We start from the raw sequence: 17,864 nt of genomic DNA, 5'->3' as shown, positions 1-17,864 counted from the left end.
TGTGTACTAATACACAGCTATTGACCAATCAGAATGTAATTTAGTTTACTGTGTTTTTAGCGTGAAAGGACAGCTGAGGTAATTTTTTTTAAATAAACCAAATAAGATAAGCTTAAACCCTATTTAATTTGCTATATTATTTATTTTAAGTTTAACATTTTAAATACATGACTGTACATTTACACAACAAACTCTAAATCTGTATTGCCCTCCAAGAGGAGTGGATCAAATTTAGTGTCAGTGTGTGAGACTGGCCTGCATGACGAATGTCAGCATTTGTTTTCCCATCAGCAGTGAGGCAAGTTTCACCCAGGAGAGCTCTCGGTCACAGCCTTCACACTTCCACAGCTTTCAGGGGTCAGCGGAGTGTGGAACTGACCGCCCTCGGCAGCCTCTGCGCCACAGTAAATCAGGCCTTCATGAAGCTGCTGCTGCACTTTTCAGGTTCAGGGGAGAGGAGGAGTATCAGATGAGAGGGAAATGAGATGAGAGAGGAGGATTTAGTGCGTAGGAGGACTGCGGTCTGAGGTTGATTTGAAGCTCTCCCAGGTTGCCTCGGATCTCCGTCATCTCCATAGTTACTTTTCTGTGTATGAGGCAGAGTTTTGTTTTTCTTTTCGAGTTCTTTTGGTGACTTACTGCACGCTTGAGACTCTAGTAAGTCTTTGTTTCATTTCAGAGAGCCCGCAATCGGAAAAGGCATATATTTCTTTAATATTAAGCATCAAATCTAAAATTATATACCTTTTAAACCTATCTTAAAAGTAAAGTGTGTAAAACATTTTCTCTTGAGCATCCTGGCAACACTGATTCCAATGGTGTCAGTTTAGGGCAGGCCTATATGATTGTCTGAACAATGGAGAACCTGTTTGAAAACAGACATTATACCAGCTGGTGTCGCTAGTGAGCAGATAAAAGAGTTCAAAACAGTTTGTTGCTTACCATTTAAACCTGCTTCCCTGCTTGCTATGAGGAGGGAATTAGAGGCCAAAACTCAGAAGCTGAAGGAAAGAGAGCGTGAAACCACAGATCAAATGATAAAGGCAAAAAAAGTAGTCGCCTGGCACAGGAAGCCTCTGCTAAGCACTACAGGAAGTCATCGGTACAGAGAAGCTAGTCATTCATTTGAGGTGATACCTGCGCTAGGTTGGCTGTGGGCCAAACCAAATACAGGTAATGGCGGGGGGAATGCAGCCCTTTTCCTCAGGCTTTGAATGAGCTTTTCTAATTAATATATGGGCTCTGTGTCATCAGGAAGCAATTAGGGGGTGTTGAAGTTGTCACTTCTTGTCTTCATTGAAAAACCTCTCAGTCAGAGGCGGTTACTTCAATACACAGATCAATACACGGTTTTGCTTCACCTAGATTTAACCTTTTATCTAAAAACATCATTACATATTCAGTGCAAAGTATGTTTCATTGCATTTTTGGAGGTAGTATTCAGGATTTGACATGGGTCAAAAATTCTCACTGAATTTTTCCTGTATGAGGAGGCACATTCGCCCTCTGATATTGTAAGTGGATTTTTACATTTAAAAATACATACATTCAGATATACATATTCATATTTGTGTCTGAAAATGATGGTTTATTACAGTGCCCTTTTTTATATTAAATTGCATGCAGTGTGTTATAGCTGTTTGTGAAAGTAAAAGTTCTGCAAAGTTTTAACTGAGTCATCTGCAATTCCAGTCTCACTTCCTGTTGCATACTGATGTAACAAAGTAACACAATGTCTACTTTGCCCTCAAACACTGTCGATGTAGGTGAAACCTGGAAGAGTTTGTTTGGTGTTGTTGGCATGTCGAGAGAAGATGCACTTTGCATGCACTTCAAAAGAATGAAAACTTGCGCTGGAATTGACACGGAAAAACCGACGCCATTGTTTGTATCGCTGTGTATCAAGCACTGAGGAAGCTGAAATTGGTAATAGGCGTCTCACACACTTGTTGTTTTCCAACAAGCTGACCATAATTGCAAATACCCAGCAAACGTTTATATGTGGGGCCCATGTGGGTTTGAAATGGGCTGAAAAATGGGCTCAATATGGGATTGTCCGAGGGTTCCATAATGGCCCCATGCCAATTGCCCACATGGATTTCATATAGGATGGCACTTTCCACTAGGTGGGATCCAAGTGGGCAACATGCACAAGACCCATCTCGGTCCCAGCTTTAACCCAGACAACATTTATATGTGGGGCTGAAAAATGGGCTCTATATGGGATTGTCCACGGGTTCCATAATGGCCCAATATTACTTTCCCTCATGGATTTCATATAGGATGGCACTTTCCACACATAGATATTCAATAAACACATAGGTATTTTGCTGTGTGGAGAATACTAATTGCAAATATAAAGAAATCAATTTCACAATAAGTAGTACAGAAGCTCATTTGCGCGTGATTGCGTTTTAGTGGCTTTGTTGCCATAGCGACAGAGTCTCGAGAACATGCGCTGTAAATTTGCGAGTTTTTTTTAAAACATGTCAAGCTCAAGATTCCAGAACGCAAAAGTCCAGATATAGGACTGAATAGAAAAAAGGTATCAATGGGTCTGTCCAGTAACTCATGATGAACCTAAGGCAAACTGCACACTTTGCAGAGAAACATTTCAGTTGCTCAGACTGTCTTGACTTAAAAGAACACTCCACTTTTTTTTGAAAATAGGCTCATTTTCCAACTCCCCTAGAGTTAAACAGTTGAGTTTGACCGTTTTTGAATCCATTCAGCCGATCTCCGGGTCTGGCGGTAGCACTTTTAGCATAGCTTAGCATAGATCATTGAATCAGATTAGACCGTTAGCATTTCGCTCAAAAATGACCAAAGAGTTTCCATATTTTTTCTATTTAAAACTTGACTCTTCTGTAGTTACATCGTGTACTAAGACCGACAGAAAATGAAAAGTTGTGATTTTCTAGGCCGATATGGTTAGGAACTATACTCTCATTCCTGCGTAATAATCAAGAGCTGTGAGCCGTCCCATGTGTGCAGCGGCGCAATGATATTACACAGCGCCTGAAAATAGTCCCCAGCGCTCCCTGTGTAAGCATTAGCATGTTGGCGGAAGTTAGCCTATTTTCAGGCAAAATCACAACTTTTCATTTTCCGTCGGTCTTAGTACACATTGTAACTACAGAAGAGTCAAGTTTTAAATAGAAAAAATATGGAAACTCATTTTTGAGCGAGATTCTGGTCTAATCAGATTCAATGATCTATGCTAAGCTATGATAAAAGTGCTAGCGCCAGACCCGGAGATCGGCTGAATGGATTCCCAAACGGTAATACTCAACTGTTTAACTCTAGGGGAGCTGGGAAAAGTTCCTTTAAAGCAGCATGCGATGACAGACACATCCATGCTTCTAAAGGTATAGGCCTATTGTTTTTTTAATGGATAATATATTAATATAATATTCCATACATTATCAGAGCTTTGCAGACATAATTATTATAATTTTTTAGACATTAGACAGGTTAATTAATAGATTATAGCCTAATTAATGTTATTATTAATGTATAATTTAGCTAGGCTATATTAAGCATATATAATAAATAATCCTGTCATATAAAGTTTGACATTTAAAAAAATAGATAAAAATGGGACATATAATTACATAATAATATAGTCATAATTTAAGTAAATGAATACAAATTATTTGTGATTAAAGTGATTACTGGTTCAGAATGACTGCTTAAAGGGATAGTTCACACAAAAATGAAAATTCTGTCATCATTTACTCACCCTCAAGTTGTTCCAAACCTGTATAAATGTCTTTGTTATGTTGAACACATAGGAAGATACATTCCTACTATGGAAGTCAATGGTGCCCCCAAAGCAGCCTGGTTACAAACTTTATTCAAAATATCTTCTTTTGTATTCAGCAGAACAAAGAAAAATGTTGCCACACTGAAGGTGGCAACCCTGAGTGTAGTTAAAGATTTGAAATAAAAGGTTTGGCAGCAAAAAGTATTTTACTGCATTACATCACTGCCTAAGCAATTTCTAAATCCTTTTTTTGTTTTTTGTGGTCTCTCTAATATTTGCACTGGCAGCCATCTGGATTGGATAAGAATAAATGTAACGATGTGTCTCCCTGGTGGTGATGGAAGACATGGCAAATAAATCAATAAAACACCGCTTTGCTGACACTCCCGCATTTCACATTTGCTCCATAAATAGATTAAGTTACATTTGACTTCATTGGTTTTATTAAGTATTGCATATAGTTAATCATTTTGGCATCCAGCGGCCCACATTCATCTTACCAGTCCTTTATAGGGAGCCTGAGCCCTCTGAATGCGGTTTTGTTCGTGGGGTTACACACTCAGTGGCTTGTCTGGCAGTGACATACTGGACACTTATTGGCTTCATTGTTTATTATGGGAGTGCGGTCTCAGAGATGCCAGGTTGGTCAGTATTTACGGTGCTCTGTGATCCATGCCGTGGCTTTGTGGATCGGTGGGGTGATAGAGAGGCTAAGGTCTGGTTCAGGTGAGGCTAGGGTTTCAGTGCGACTCCCCTCCATTTACCCTCGCTATAGGATCCACGGGCCAATTCACCCACCGACCTCTTTCAGCCCTCCAGCTGTAAATGTCACCTGACTCTTACCACACCAGCGCTTATTGACAGGCCTTTTATTTCTGCCGCTTTAACGAGGTTCAGCACTCCTGTTTCATTCCCTATGGTTTTACAAGTACTAAACACCATTGCCCCCAATAATTTGCTCATATCGAAGCAGCAAGCTGGATGGCTGTTGCTTTTAGACAGCAGTTCAATATACAAGAGGTTAATATTGAATCGTTTACATTTTATACACAAAATTGCCAGTTACTTTTCTTTTTTTTGCTCCCCATTGTTTCAAACAAAGCAGCAGTAGCAAAACTGCTGCGTAAAGCAAGTGGCGTTTCATTCCTTAACTCAGATTTTAAATTAATTGGTTGAGTGAATTTATTAATGACTCACTTTCAGTATAAACACAATTACTTGTTTCATCTGAATGAATCAGCATTTTTGAACGAATTGCTTGAATAAATGATCCAATGACTCACTCACAAAGAAATCGAGACCTGCTCAGTGACCCGATAGTGATGTGTAACTCACAACCAAATTGTTCCCATTCTTTTCAATGAACCGGATTAACAAAATGTATTGAATGATTCTTTGGCGAATTTGACTGAACTGATCAGTTAACTCAGTGTTTCCCAATCTTTTTTCAGTCATGGCACCCTTTGAAAATGTTCTCCATTTTGTGGCACCCCCTCGCATACGTTACACTAGGGGTATAACGGTACAGATTGCTCACAGTTCGGTTTGTTTCACGGTTTTAGGTTCACCGTTTCGGTACGGTTCAGTATTTGCTATGTTCAGGGAAAAAAGGACTACTGTCAAATAAAATAATAAAATTTAAATAATTTAAATACAAGCAGCAGCACAAATAAATACTATTGAGCAAGGAAAGGCCTACTAATAAAATGAACGATGCTTTTCAGGTTTTTCAGGTAGCCTACGTCTAACATTAGTTTTCAGGTACAGAAATTGATCAAATGTAAAATAACATTGCATATTTGACTGTATAAATTAAAGATTAATCCTATTAAACTTACAAAAGCTATTCAATCAAGAGCAGTGAGTGATGTCCTTGTCTTTTGTTGTTTGACATTAAACAGACAGCAGTAAAGGCTACTGCCTATTTAAGACCTAATGATCGGATATGCGTCGTCTTTCTCTACTGTATAAAGTTTACTTAAGGCATATACAGACTATGTCTGCTAGAATACTCATCAAGATGGACATGTTGACATACTTTTTGTGTGAGTTTGTCCGTTCAAGAGCAAGACTTGAAAGAGAACTCAATATTTGCGTGCTGTGAGACGTGCGCGCGCTTTGGGATGAGTGCACAGGTAATTTTCTAACAGCGCGCACGCGTCTTCTGGCACTACACCCGGGTGATGACGGCGAAAATGAGAGGTCATATTCGAACATACGGCAGCACTCGCATGCATTGAACAAAGTTTACAAAGAGAGAATTATTTGAAAAATTAAAAAAAAATATATATATTTGAAGGACTTTTACGCGGCACCCCTGCTTTTGTCAGACGGCACCCCGGTTGGGAAACACTGAGTTAACCAATTCACTATGAACCAAAAACCTGGAGAGAACTGAACTCTGTTTAAAGGGGTACTTCACCGCTGGAAAGATGAATATGTATTTAAATTGGGTCATTTATGTAGCCTGGATGCCAGCCGAATTTAGCCCCGCCCACATTTTTTTTTGCTCGGGCAATTCGGTCTGGACTCGCTCCATAGAGGAGTAATTATGCCCGAACAGAAACTGTTCGGACCAATGAAATTGTCAGGGCGGGCTTTAGACGATGATGGACAGATGATAAACAGTAACGTAATCATCCACGTCATCGAAGGCGCTTGGGTTGAATTTGCTCTTATCCTAAACGGAGAACTTGTTCGTATATGCATTCACCTTCACTATTTCTCACAGAAACGATGATCGTGTTGGTAAGTACTCTGTGTATCCTTAAGTAATTTTATTACTGGCAAAGATCGTTTACACTCATCTTTTTCTTGTAACGTTACTTAATCCAGCGTGCGTGCAGACAGGGTTTCCAAGTGTTTTTGCAATGTCGCGCACAATTGCTACTCAAAACTATAGCCCAAAACAATAACTTTCCGGGGTGTTCTCCGGAAAAAAATGGCGTTTGGTTGGCAAAATATGTTATTTTGGCAAGGTTGCCTGCTAAAATTCGCATTCCTGGGTTTATATAATCACATAATTGGGGTCGCTTCAACCCGCGGACATGGAGAAAAACACGGACTTGGCAACACAGTGCAGTTGAGTTCTGTTGACATTTGACAACTAACGTTACGCGTCGCTCCTTTGCTCTGATTGGTTGTGGGTCTATCCAATTGAGGTCTTTCCTGGCTCGGTTGAAACACGCCCCATAATCAAAGCTCAATGGAGTGGTACCAGACTCAAATTCTGACTAGAATTGAGTATGGCCACGCCAGGCTATAATTTATGTAGTAGAAATTTGAAATTATTTTAGAAGTTGGTGCCTTCTAGACTGAGAAATGCCAGAAAATGTATTTTTGGCTCATGTGGATGAAAGACAACAACTCCCAGAATGCACTTGCTTTCTGCTTTCGAAGCAACTCCCAAAGTCACGGCCACTGGTTATCACTTGCCCACCGTGGCACCGCCCCCACCGTCGTGTTCATTTTTATAGCAATAAAATCATTTAGATTAAAGAACAGACACTACAATTAAAAACTGAACGTGTCTGTTCAATACAGCGTGAGCCGAACGAGAGTCGCAGCACAAACGCAGCAGGAGTCAGATTTCATTCATCACGAGAGCGAAGAGCTGAGATGAGCTAAGCACGGCAGTCATTCACTGCACGTGTCCAGTCTGGCGTGTTTTCAGTTCATGCCTATGGATGCTTAACTTTCATAGGAATTCATTAAAAACACTCGCGTTGCTCCGACCGCTCCGTTATGAATGCCCGAGTGGCCGTGTGCATTTACATTCCGTGAGTGAGATCCCACCCCTATGGGCGGGTTGAAAACATGCAGAACTAGCTCTGCTTCTGGCTGTACTCTCTAGCCTCTGGCCCAAAAATCCTCCGAAGACGCAAAATGACGATATTTGCATCATCGGAGGCTTTTTTCCAGACGTACAATACATAAATCTCTCGTCTCATGGGGATATGAGGGGGGAAAGCACGATCATTCGAATACCGGGTTTCTACTGATACAAAGCTTACTGCCATTCACTGAAGTAACCCTTTAAGTTCTATCCTATCTGTAAAAATGTATTTTTGAGCAGGACAGTGAGGTCTATCAAATAGGAAAAAATAAATATCCTATTAACCACCACTTGGAACACCCTAGCAACTGCATACCAACAATTTTGGAATGACTAACATCTGATCAACCACATGAAAATGTCCAGAACGGTTCCAAACAGAAACCCCTTTCAGGAAGCTCTATATTAGCAGTCATTTGAGAAAATGGCTGTAAACAGAGAAGAGGGAGCAAGAAAAAGCAGCTTCTGTTGTTTTGTGACAGCAACATATTTTAATCCAGTCTTCCTAAACCAGTAAAGAGAGTTCTAATGTAGCGATGACAACTTGATTTATAAGCTCAACGCTTACACACGTCTTCCCAGCCACTGCGCTCAGTTCCTCTTCCCTTCGTTGTCTCTCTTGCTCTTTCTCTTTCTCTCCCATTCGATTTATGAGAGAGATACTTAAGGGCTTTTTCAAACCCTCAGCACTCAAAATGGGATGGAAAACAAACTACAAAATCAAGTTTTTGCATTTTTGAGGTTCTAATGAGGGATTTTCATATTTGGGAGGAGGAGTGCTTTCGTGTAGGTCAGTTAATAGTATTGCCAGTGTCTGAATTCATGCCAATTATGGTAAGTGACTGTTAGATTAAGTTGCCACATTCAAATCTAAAGTTCACCACCACATACTGCACGAGTGTTTGTCCACTCACCATGGGAGGTTCTTGCAGTTCATGACTGTTCGTGACTGTTATGGTGTGATAAACATCTTGATCTTTGACCCATCCTCCCAGAAAGCAGCTGTCATCTCTTACCATCAAAGAGCATTCTTTGAAGATGAGAAGGCTTTTCCTTAAGTTACTGCCCATCTGAACCTTGAGTAACAGTGCAGTCAACTGACAAATCAAGGGATCTTGAGCAATATATATATATGGATGTTCCCTCATGTGATCTTGCCACGCACACAACAAATAAACAGGCTTCTGTACAATCCTATTAAAGCAAGAAAATGATAGTCGTGTTATTCTAACCCTTTTTAATGTTTATTGAAAATGGTGTTTCTGTAATGGATTGGCTATGAAAACACATGGTATTAAGTTAATTAGGATCTTGCGTTTTTTTAATAATTGAAACCTTAATGTAATAACAGTACATTAGTAGCCTTTACAATACCAAGAGATCTTCTCAGTGGCCTGCAGTGATGTATGTTGGTTTTGTTATGCTAGATAATCACAAGAACAAAATTAAATTCATATCATAGTGAGCTTGAAGAAGAGACTAGGAATCTTTGTCCTTAAAGGGTTAGTTCACCCAAAAATGAAAATTCTGTCATTAATTACTCACCCTCACGTCGTTCGAGACCCGTAAGACCTCCGTTCATATTCGGAACACAAATGAAGATATTTTTGTTGAAAGCTGATGGCTGAGAAAGGCTTCAGATAGGCCTCCATTGGCATTCAGTACACTTATACTCCCAAGACGGATAAAAGGCACTTAAAACATCGTTACAAAGTCCATCTCACCACAGTGACTCTACAATAATCTTACGATGCGACGACAATAGTTTTTGTGCGCAAAAAAAATTAAAATAACACCTTTTTCCAACTTGTTACTGCCTTCCGTGTGTGCCTCCACGACGCATGCGCGAGAATATGATGCAGATCCGGCGTTCGGACAGATGACCCAGAAGCAATTTGTTTACAATCAGAGGAAGACGCGCGTATCTCAGCTGTTGGATTCTACATTGATCGTGCTTTAGGTCTCGGCGTAGTTCTCAAAATGGGGTTAGAGTGGCATTTCATGGATTCCCGAACCCCGGCGCTACGTCATATTCTCGCGCATGCGTCGTGGAGGCACACGTGGAAGGCAATAACAAGCTGGATAAAGGTGTTATTTTGATTTTTTTTTGCGCACAAAAACTATTGTCGTCGCATCGTAAGATTATTGTAGAGTCACTGTGGTGAGATGGACTTTGTAACGACATTTTAAGTGCCTTTTATTGGTCTTGGGAGTATAAGTGTACTGAATGCCAATGGAGGCCTATCTGAAGCCTTTCTCAGCCATCAGCTTTACACTAAAATATCTTCATTTGTGTTCCGAATATGAACGGAGGTCTTACAGGTGTCCAACGACATGAGGGTGATTAATTAATGACAGAATTTTCATTTTTGGGTGAACTAACCCTTTAAATTTTATGAACCATTTGTAACAATACTTTTTGTTTTGTTCAGCATGTATTAGAATAGATTGATCAATGTGACATGATAATGATCAAATCAAATAATATCATGAACATATTGCTATAGATTACTGCATAAGAAAATATGGTTACCCTTTATTTCCATGGTCCACTTTAGACATACTAACTATAGATAACTTTGCAACTACATGTCAACTACCATGTCATAGAGTATTAGGATAATTCCTACACTTTGGTGGATTTTGGATTGAACAAGAAAAAGAAAAAAAACTAAAATTCAACCATTTTTAGGCTTGTCAGAGGAAGAAAATGTCTTAAAAACACACTTGTATAACCTTTGTATAACCATTTATACAATGCAATGTGTAACAGAATGGGCATTTTAAGCTTAATATGCCCTTTATTAGCAATGAAAGAACAACATGCTAACAGAAGATTTACATTTAGGAAGAATTTTAAAAGATAAATAAAAAATAGGAAATGTCCGGTATAAATCGACACAACAGGGTGGACATGTCATGTTTTATGCTATTAGATGCGTCTTCTAAAAATGAGAACAAGAGGAAAAGATGATTCATTCTCTGTTCTTGGAGTTGCTTTCCCTCCAAGGAAATTATGTCACTTCTAGCATCATGTGATTTAGGGCATATGCTTAAGATTAAAATAGTAACAGGGTGGACTGGAGTTTGAGGGACGTAAACTAATTTAATGATTTTATGTATTTTAAAAAAAAAAATAGGTATCCCAACAAATTGTATTTTATGTCAAAGAGAATAAGTAAATGTATATAAAACTCACAAACTCGCTAATTTAGAAATATAGATGTAACCTTTATTTCAAAGATACTTATAGTTCGTAGAATGTCTCGTAAGCAATAGCATTTGTAAGACTTTTGAGTGCAATTTACATTTTCTAACATGACTTGCATTCTGAAGGACCTAAAAAGTTTATTCTGAAACAAAATACAAAATTTCTAAGTATGACTCCTTCCATGCTATTTCTGTCTAAAACAGTGGTTCTCAACTAGGGAGCACACTTCCACGGCACTGCAGAATGTCTTAAAAGTTATAGAGTTTTTTAGGATTTTAATTTAGAATATTTAGACATATCTTAGGGCTTTTGAATCTTGTGTTGGACAACGGAGGACCTTTGAGTCAAGTTTGAACCATTCTTTTATAACCTTCATTTCGCTTGAGGAATGTCACCTCTTTCACACAAAGAGTTTCGTGTGACATACTGAACAGTACGGCTTCCCTCCCTGCTCCTTAAACACACCCTGACTCAGCTGTCGAAGGCAGAACGCACACACAAAATGGTCTGGGTGAAACTTGCGGTCCAGAGCAGAGATGCAGCGACCTGAGATGGGCTCTCCGCAGGTCCCACACAGAGTGCCCTGTCTAGAGTGATAGTGCAGGGAACAGAGGGGCCGCCCGTTCAACTCAAGGAAGCAACCATCTGTAAAAGGCTTCAGACAGTCCTGGAGAGAGATGCAGAAAGAGGGATACTAGATTGAGCAGGTGAAGAATTCACATATGAAGCTCACCACAATAGTACAGACTGACTGACTCCATATTCCTTAATTATAAGGAGCAAGTCACATGACTGTATTGCATTCCAGTCTTCAGCGCCACTAATTCACTCACCGCACAGACAAAGCAGTCGGGGTGCCAGGTTCCATTGGCTGCGGACAGATAGTTATCCTTCACTGGTTCTCCACAGCCGGAGCATTTGGGTGCAAAGAGGCGGTAGAAATCCCTAGGGCAAAATGGTTTACCATCTCTCTCCAAAAACCCTGGCAAAGACGAATTTATTAAGTACAAAAGATCATTTCTCAAATGAGGAATTGTCAAAATTGTCTGTTTAATTGGTGAATTTGCAGCTGTCTCACCATCAGGTCCAAACAGATCCCCACAGTGGGAGCAGAAAAAATGTTCTGGGTGCCACGTTTGATCCATCGCTGTTAGAATGTTCTGTGCAAAACACACTAATTTACCACCTGCTTCATTGACTGGAATAAGTTCATTTGTTGAAAAATGTAATTCCAAATATTATTTTATATGTTAATTTAAAATATTAAATCAATAAAATTGTGTAATTAAATATATAAAATATAATTTACAGAAATTAAAAAATCTAAAATGTTCTATTTAAAATAAAATCTGAATAAATGTGTACTATAATATTTAATATATATATATATTATAATTTTTTTATTCAATATATTTTAAATATTACATTTTATATATATATATATATATTTGACATTCTATATTATGTATTTTAATATATTTAATTACATTTTATATATTTATATTTTTGTAAATTACATTTTTATGTATTTAATAATAATTGTATTTATTTAATATTTACAATTAATTCATAAATAAGTCTAATATATAAATAAAATAGTATTATATGCAATATATTACAATAGTATTGATATATGTATTCTTGATTATTATTATTAATAATAATAATAATAATAAAAATATAAAAACCTTAGAAGTATTAATTCATTTAGTTTACTTAATAATAATTTGTTTAGTTTTCTAAGATAAACAATTTTGTTACTGGATTGGGCCATGACTTGTCCAATGTAAAATCTGGGTCCTGAAGCAGAACCACCTGAGAACCACTGGTCTAGATTATCTTGAATTTATTGTCTAGAGCCAAAAATAAAGTGAATACACTAGTGTTTTATAGAATGCAATGCAAATTTAACTAAATAAGAGGGATTTCATGTTTTAATCATTTAAATGTAAAAAATCATTCTCATTTTCAATGAACACCGAGCTTTTAGAGAGTAAATACAGATGTGGCAGGTCACCTGAGTAATAGGACCCTTGCAGTAAGAGCAGCGAGGGGAGAAGAGGTTCTGGTAGTCTTTCTCACAGTATGGCTTGCCGTCTCTCTCAAAGAAACCACAGCTGCCGAGTTCTTCCCTGCATGCCGTACACACAAAGTGTTCTTGGTGCCACACCTGACCCAAAGCTGTGATCATCTGCATGGGCAGAAGAAAATAGACAGTAAAACTGAGATATTTGTTCATTCAGAAAACTCACCAGGGATTTGCAGAGGATACGATTTTATTATAATAACAAATGTGTTGTCTTCATCTTGCTAGTACCTTCCCAGCTATACACTTGCCACAAGAAGCACAATGGCCTTTGGCAGCTGTGTGGACCCCCATTTTCTCCATGTCCGAGCTGAGAGAGCCCAGCAAGTCGTCTATAGCATCCACACCCTTGGATACTTTCTGTGACAGAGGAGGATGCTGTGGTTTCTTATCCTCTTCCTGCCTTCCACTACCACTTTCTTTAGTTTCCTCAGTTGTTTTGCCCTTTACTGACTTGCGAGCCACTGGAGGTGGGTTTGATGGAGGAACTGGTTCTGAAACCTACAAAATAAAGTATATGTGGTCCATTTTAAAGCATGAGTTAGGCATGAATTAGGAGCGTTAATTTGCTTATACTGCCCTCTTCTGGTACTACTCATTGTGTGCACTGGCGGTAAAATGCAAGTAGCTAGCTGATGTCAAGCTCGTGTTCCCCTCACCTCCAGGCCGAGGCCTAGCAGCTCATTCATGATGAAGTCTAGCTCTCGTGTAGCTGTGCCGGGACTCATCACTCCTGCCTCCACAGGGGCTGGAAGCATGCTACAAAAAGATTCTTGATCTTAGTGAACAGCTGCACCTCACCACGCATGGCAAAATGTTTTTTGACCCAACAAATGATCTCACAAATAAGATAAATGCAACAGGCAGACTATTTATACTCCACATTTTGCAAAAAGATGAATGTGCATGTACCTGTAGGCATTATCAAATGTCTTTCCTGGACCAGCAATAAGAACTGAGGTTTCAGTCTGTGACGAGAGGAAAAAAGCATTCGAATTAATCAGTTTGGGCCTAAATATTGAATAGCTATTTAAGACAAATAACTACACTACTGTTGAAATACTTTTATTTCGCAAGGATGCATTGAAGTGATTGTAAGGTGGAAAATAATCAAAGATATTTGAAATAGAACAAAATCATCTGCTTTGCTGCTTTGCTTTGCATCGTCGTGATCAAGATATTGAAATTGACTCAACCCACTCCCCCTTAACGCCATCAGAGGGGCCAGTTGGAGATAGAAGAACAAAAGAATGGATGGCCAAATGGTCCACACCTTTGATACAATGGGGGAAGTTTTGTCTGATTGGTTATTTTCAAATGCCTTACGGTTTGGTCTGATTGGTCAGTTTTAAAAGAGTCAGATTTGAATTTGGTGACATCAGGGAAAAGGATAAAAGGGGATTTCATCTGTAGCTCGCGCTCTTTGGATTCTCTGGCTTTCTCTGGAGAGAGCTGTTCTTTAGCTCTCTCTTTCTTTCTCTCTCTCTCTCTCTCTCTTTCTCTCTCTCTATCTCACAGGTAACATTCTAGGCAGAGGCCTACTGAGCATAATTAAAGGTTTTATGTTTACATTTATTTGAAACTATTTTAAGTGTAACCATAACTAGAATTTGTGTTTCCTTTTAGAAGAGATTTCTGTCTATGATGTAATTGACATTTTACATTTACTTGATTGTTAATAAATTGTTACATTTTGATCCTTTCTGAATTAATCTGTAATTATTAACTATCTCCAATGTGGAACGGTATAATTGCAACAAAGGGTTAAAACGGAACGATCAAATGTATGATTAACTATCAAATATAGATGACCAAACAACCGGTTGGGATTCTCTTCTAAATGCGACAACTATGATAAATGGAGTCAGATAAAGAATATTATAATCAAATCCATTCTTCCAGCTGAAACACTGAACGCGTGCGGCCTTCACCGCGGTTCGCTACCGATCCTTGGAGCGAATTCATGCGGTCTTACATGATCAACGATCAGGCATAACATTATGACCTCTGACAGGTGAAGTGAATAACACTGTATAGCACCTGTTAGTGGGTGGGATATATTTGGCAGCAAGTGAACATTTTGTCCTCAAAGTTGAAGCAGGAACAAATGGGCAAGTGTAAGGATTTGAGTGAGTATGACAAGGGCCAAATTGTGATGGCTAGACGACTGGGTGCTCTTGTGGGGTGTTCCTGGTCTGCAGTGGTCAGTATCTATCAAAAGTGCTCCAAGGTGCTGGGCGGCCAAGGCTCATTGATGCATGTGGGGAGCGAAGGCTGACCCGTGTGGTCCGATCAAACAGACGAGCTACTGTAGCTCAAATTGCTCAAGAAGTTAATGCTGGTTCTGATTGAAAGGTGTCAGAATACACAATGCATCACAGTTTGTTGCGTATGGGGCTGCATAGCCGCAGACCAGTCATATAATGGGGGTGCCCATGCTGACCCCTGTCCACAGCTGAAAGCACCAACATTGGGCACATGAGCATCAGAACTGGACCACGGAGCAATGGAAGAAGGTTAACATCTTGGTGCCTGATACCACAGCACACCTTCAAGGGTCTAGTGGAGTCCATGCCTCGACGGGTCAGGGCTGTTTTGGCAGCAAAACGGGGACCAACACAATATTAGGATATTAGGTCATAATGTTATGCCTGATCGAAGTATGTTTCAAATAAATGCTGTTCCTTTGAACGTTCTATTCATCAAAAAATCAAAAAAAAAAAAAAAAAAGATAATTTACACAAAAATATTTCATAATTTAATAATAAAAAACCTTGCTTGAGCACCAAATCAGCGTATTAGATGATTTCAGAAGGATCATGTGACACTGACGACTGGAGTAATGATGCTGAAAATTCAGCTTCGCCATCACAGGAATAAATTACATTTTAAAATAGAAAACAGTTATTTTAAATTGTAATAGTATTTCACAATATCATTGTTTTGATCAAATAAATGCAGTCTAGGTGAGCATAAGAGAAAGATCTTACCAACACCAAACTTTTGAATGGTATTGTATGTTTTTGAATGTTTGTACTGTAACTGTAATTTGCTTTTCAAAGTTGTTTCAATACAACTTGAAAATGAATTAGCTTGCATGAAATGTAATTACCTGTTCAGGCCGAGCTGTCTTGTCGCTTTTAACTGAGGCTTCCAGTGAGAGAGTACTGGGTGGAATGGGTGCAGGAACATCAGTCTGGGTGGAGTTTTGAGCCAACTGCTCTAAAAGCATGTCTGCAATATCAAAATCACCTTGCAGTGAAATCAGTGACACACACGAACTTTCACACATGCAATGCTAAAAAAAACTGCACTGTTAGAAATCATGGTTATGTAGGTGTAAAACTAAAGGTGAAGCCACTGTACGTTAGCAATCCGTGTCATTTCCTGAGGAAGTGAAAAAGCACATCACTGTCATCGCAACGGATGCAGAAACACAGAACATTTAAAACAAACACATGAATTTCAAACTTTTGCCACGCTTTTTTGCTGACATACAAAAAGTCACTTAATATGGGCGGTCTGACTCACAAAATGCAAGCTCTTAATTCTTTCACAAGAGCATAATTTTATTCTAAATAGTGACAGGACTTCACAACTCGCATTACTTCTCACAGGGAGGAAAAACTGAATTACAAATCCTCAGTATACCAAAATGTCACCAGTAAAGAATAATATGTTTACATATTTATTTATTCATTTTTTTCCGAATGTCAACATTTCTGACACTTTTCCAGAATGGCCTGGTTTAAATAGATATAGGCAAAGAAATACACAATTATTACAAGAGGGGAAAACATTCACTGGTGCTCCAGAAGGCAACAATGCAGTAAGAGCCGGGGGATGTACACTTTTTGAAATTGTACTTATTTTGTCTTCTGAGAAACATGTAAATATCCTATGTATATGTAGCTTCTGAAGGGCAGAAATAAGAAAAAATCTGATATTTAATCAACCTCCCGTTCAAATGTGTACACCCCCGGCTCTTAATGCATCATGTTTCCTTCTAGAACATCAGTGAATGTTTTCACCTTTTGTAATAATTGTTTACGAGTCCCTCAACGTTCCTCGTCATGAAAAGATGGATCTCAAAATCATACAGTCACTGTTGGAAAGGGTTCAAATATGTAGAAGATGCTATAAAACAAAATAATGTGCAGGACCATCGTTTATGTAACTCAGCTTGTTCAGGACAATGATAATAATAAAAAAACATGACATCTTATTTTGTTACAGTTATTAACATCTTGCATATTCTTCAAGGGGTATGTAAACAGCAGGTCATCTTTAGAGACTACACTGATTAAGACTTTAGTGTTAAAACAACTCACCAAGTTCATCCATGGTGATCTTGGGTGTGAGATGAGAGGTAAGCAGCACACGTTGCGTGTTCCTAGTGAACATGTGTGGTAGGTTGATCTGATACATGCAGCTGTGGGTTGAGCCCAATCTCACATATGAAACTGATGTTGCTTCCTTTTTGTGTTCTCGCTGTTTCAGTCCTTTTCTCGTGTATTCCACCCTTTTGCATTTTGCAAGTGCACTGTGAATGTTTAGAGTGGCCTTCATAATAAAAGTGAGATGAGTTTACTTTAATACTTTAATTTTGTTAGTATTAGCTGTAGGCCTATACAATTAGTGGTGTTACAAAACCAGTGAATTTAGACTGTGTTTTAGAACATTATTGATTCTTTTATTTTTTACCAATTTGATTAAAACATGGTAAATGTGTAAAATAGCCTACAAAGGATTGAAGCATTAGGGCTATACACATTATGGTAGTTTGCGAACAATAAACAATAAAAATGTGTGTAAACAAAATATAGCCTATACATCCTATTATTTTATTTGCAGTTATAGTTTTGTATAAATGGCTTGAAACACAGTTCTAAACGTATAAAAGGTATATATCATTTACCAGGGGTTTTCAAACTGGGGTCCTCCAGAAGGTTCTAAGGGGTCCTCA

At 38.6% G+C, this 17,864-nt stretch overlaps 1 protein-coding gene across 1 annotated transcript; it reads right to left on the bottom strand.

Moving 5' to 3' along the window:
* Positions 1 to 10,107: 10,107 nt before the first annotated feature.
* Positions 10,108 to 17,452, bottom strand: lpxn (leupaxin). Its single transcript, XM_079827456.1, has 9 exons — positions 17,230 to 17,452; positions 16,011 to 16,132; positions 13,811 to 13,866; positions 13,558 to 13,657; positions 13,130 to 13,399; positions 12,830 to 13,003; positions 11,891 to 11,972; positions 11,646 to 11,794; positions 10,108 to 11,479 (listed from the first exon to the last, which is right to left on the bottom strand). The coding sequence occupies exons 1-9, from the start codon at positions 17,324 to 17,326 to the stop codon at positions 11,213 to 11,215; spliced, it is 1,317 nt and encodes a 438-aa protein (XP_079683582.1). The 5' UTR covers positions 17,327 to 17,452; the 3' UTR covers positions 10,108 to 11,212.
* Between the last annotated feature and the right edge of the window lie 412 nt (positions 17,453 to 17,864).

This window comes from Gobio gobio, assembly GCF_949357685.1.
Source record: "Gobio gobio genome assembly, chromosome: 10".
NCBI classification, from domain to species: Eukaryota; Metazoa; Chordata; class Actinopteri; order Cypriniformes; family Gobionidae; genus Gobio; species Gobio gobio.
The sequence above is the reverse complement of the archived record's forward strand: the minus strand, read 5'-3'. Positions and strand labels throughout refer to the sequence as shown.

What these genes read in the sequence shown, in the direction of transcription:
- lpxn (XM_079827456.1), bottom strand. Translation starts at nt 17,326, where the DNA reads ATGTATCAGATCAACCTACCACACATGTTCACTAGGAACACGCAACGT. An exon ending in ACATTTGATAATGCCTACAG is followed by an intron (nt 13,658 to 13,810) that starts GTACATGCACAT and finishes ATCTTTTTGTAG; the next exon opens with CATGCTTCCAGCCCCTGTGG. An exon ending in TGCTAGGCCTCGGCCTGGAG is followed by an intron (nt 13,400 to 13,557) that starts GTGAGGGGAACA and finishes TTTATTTTGTAG; the next exon opens with GTTTCAGAACCAGTTCCTCC.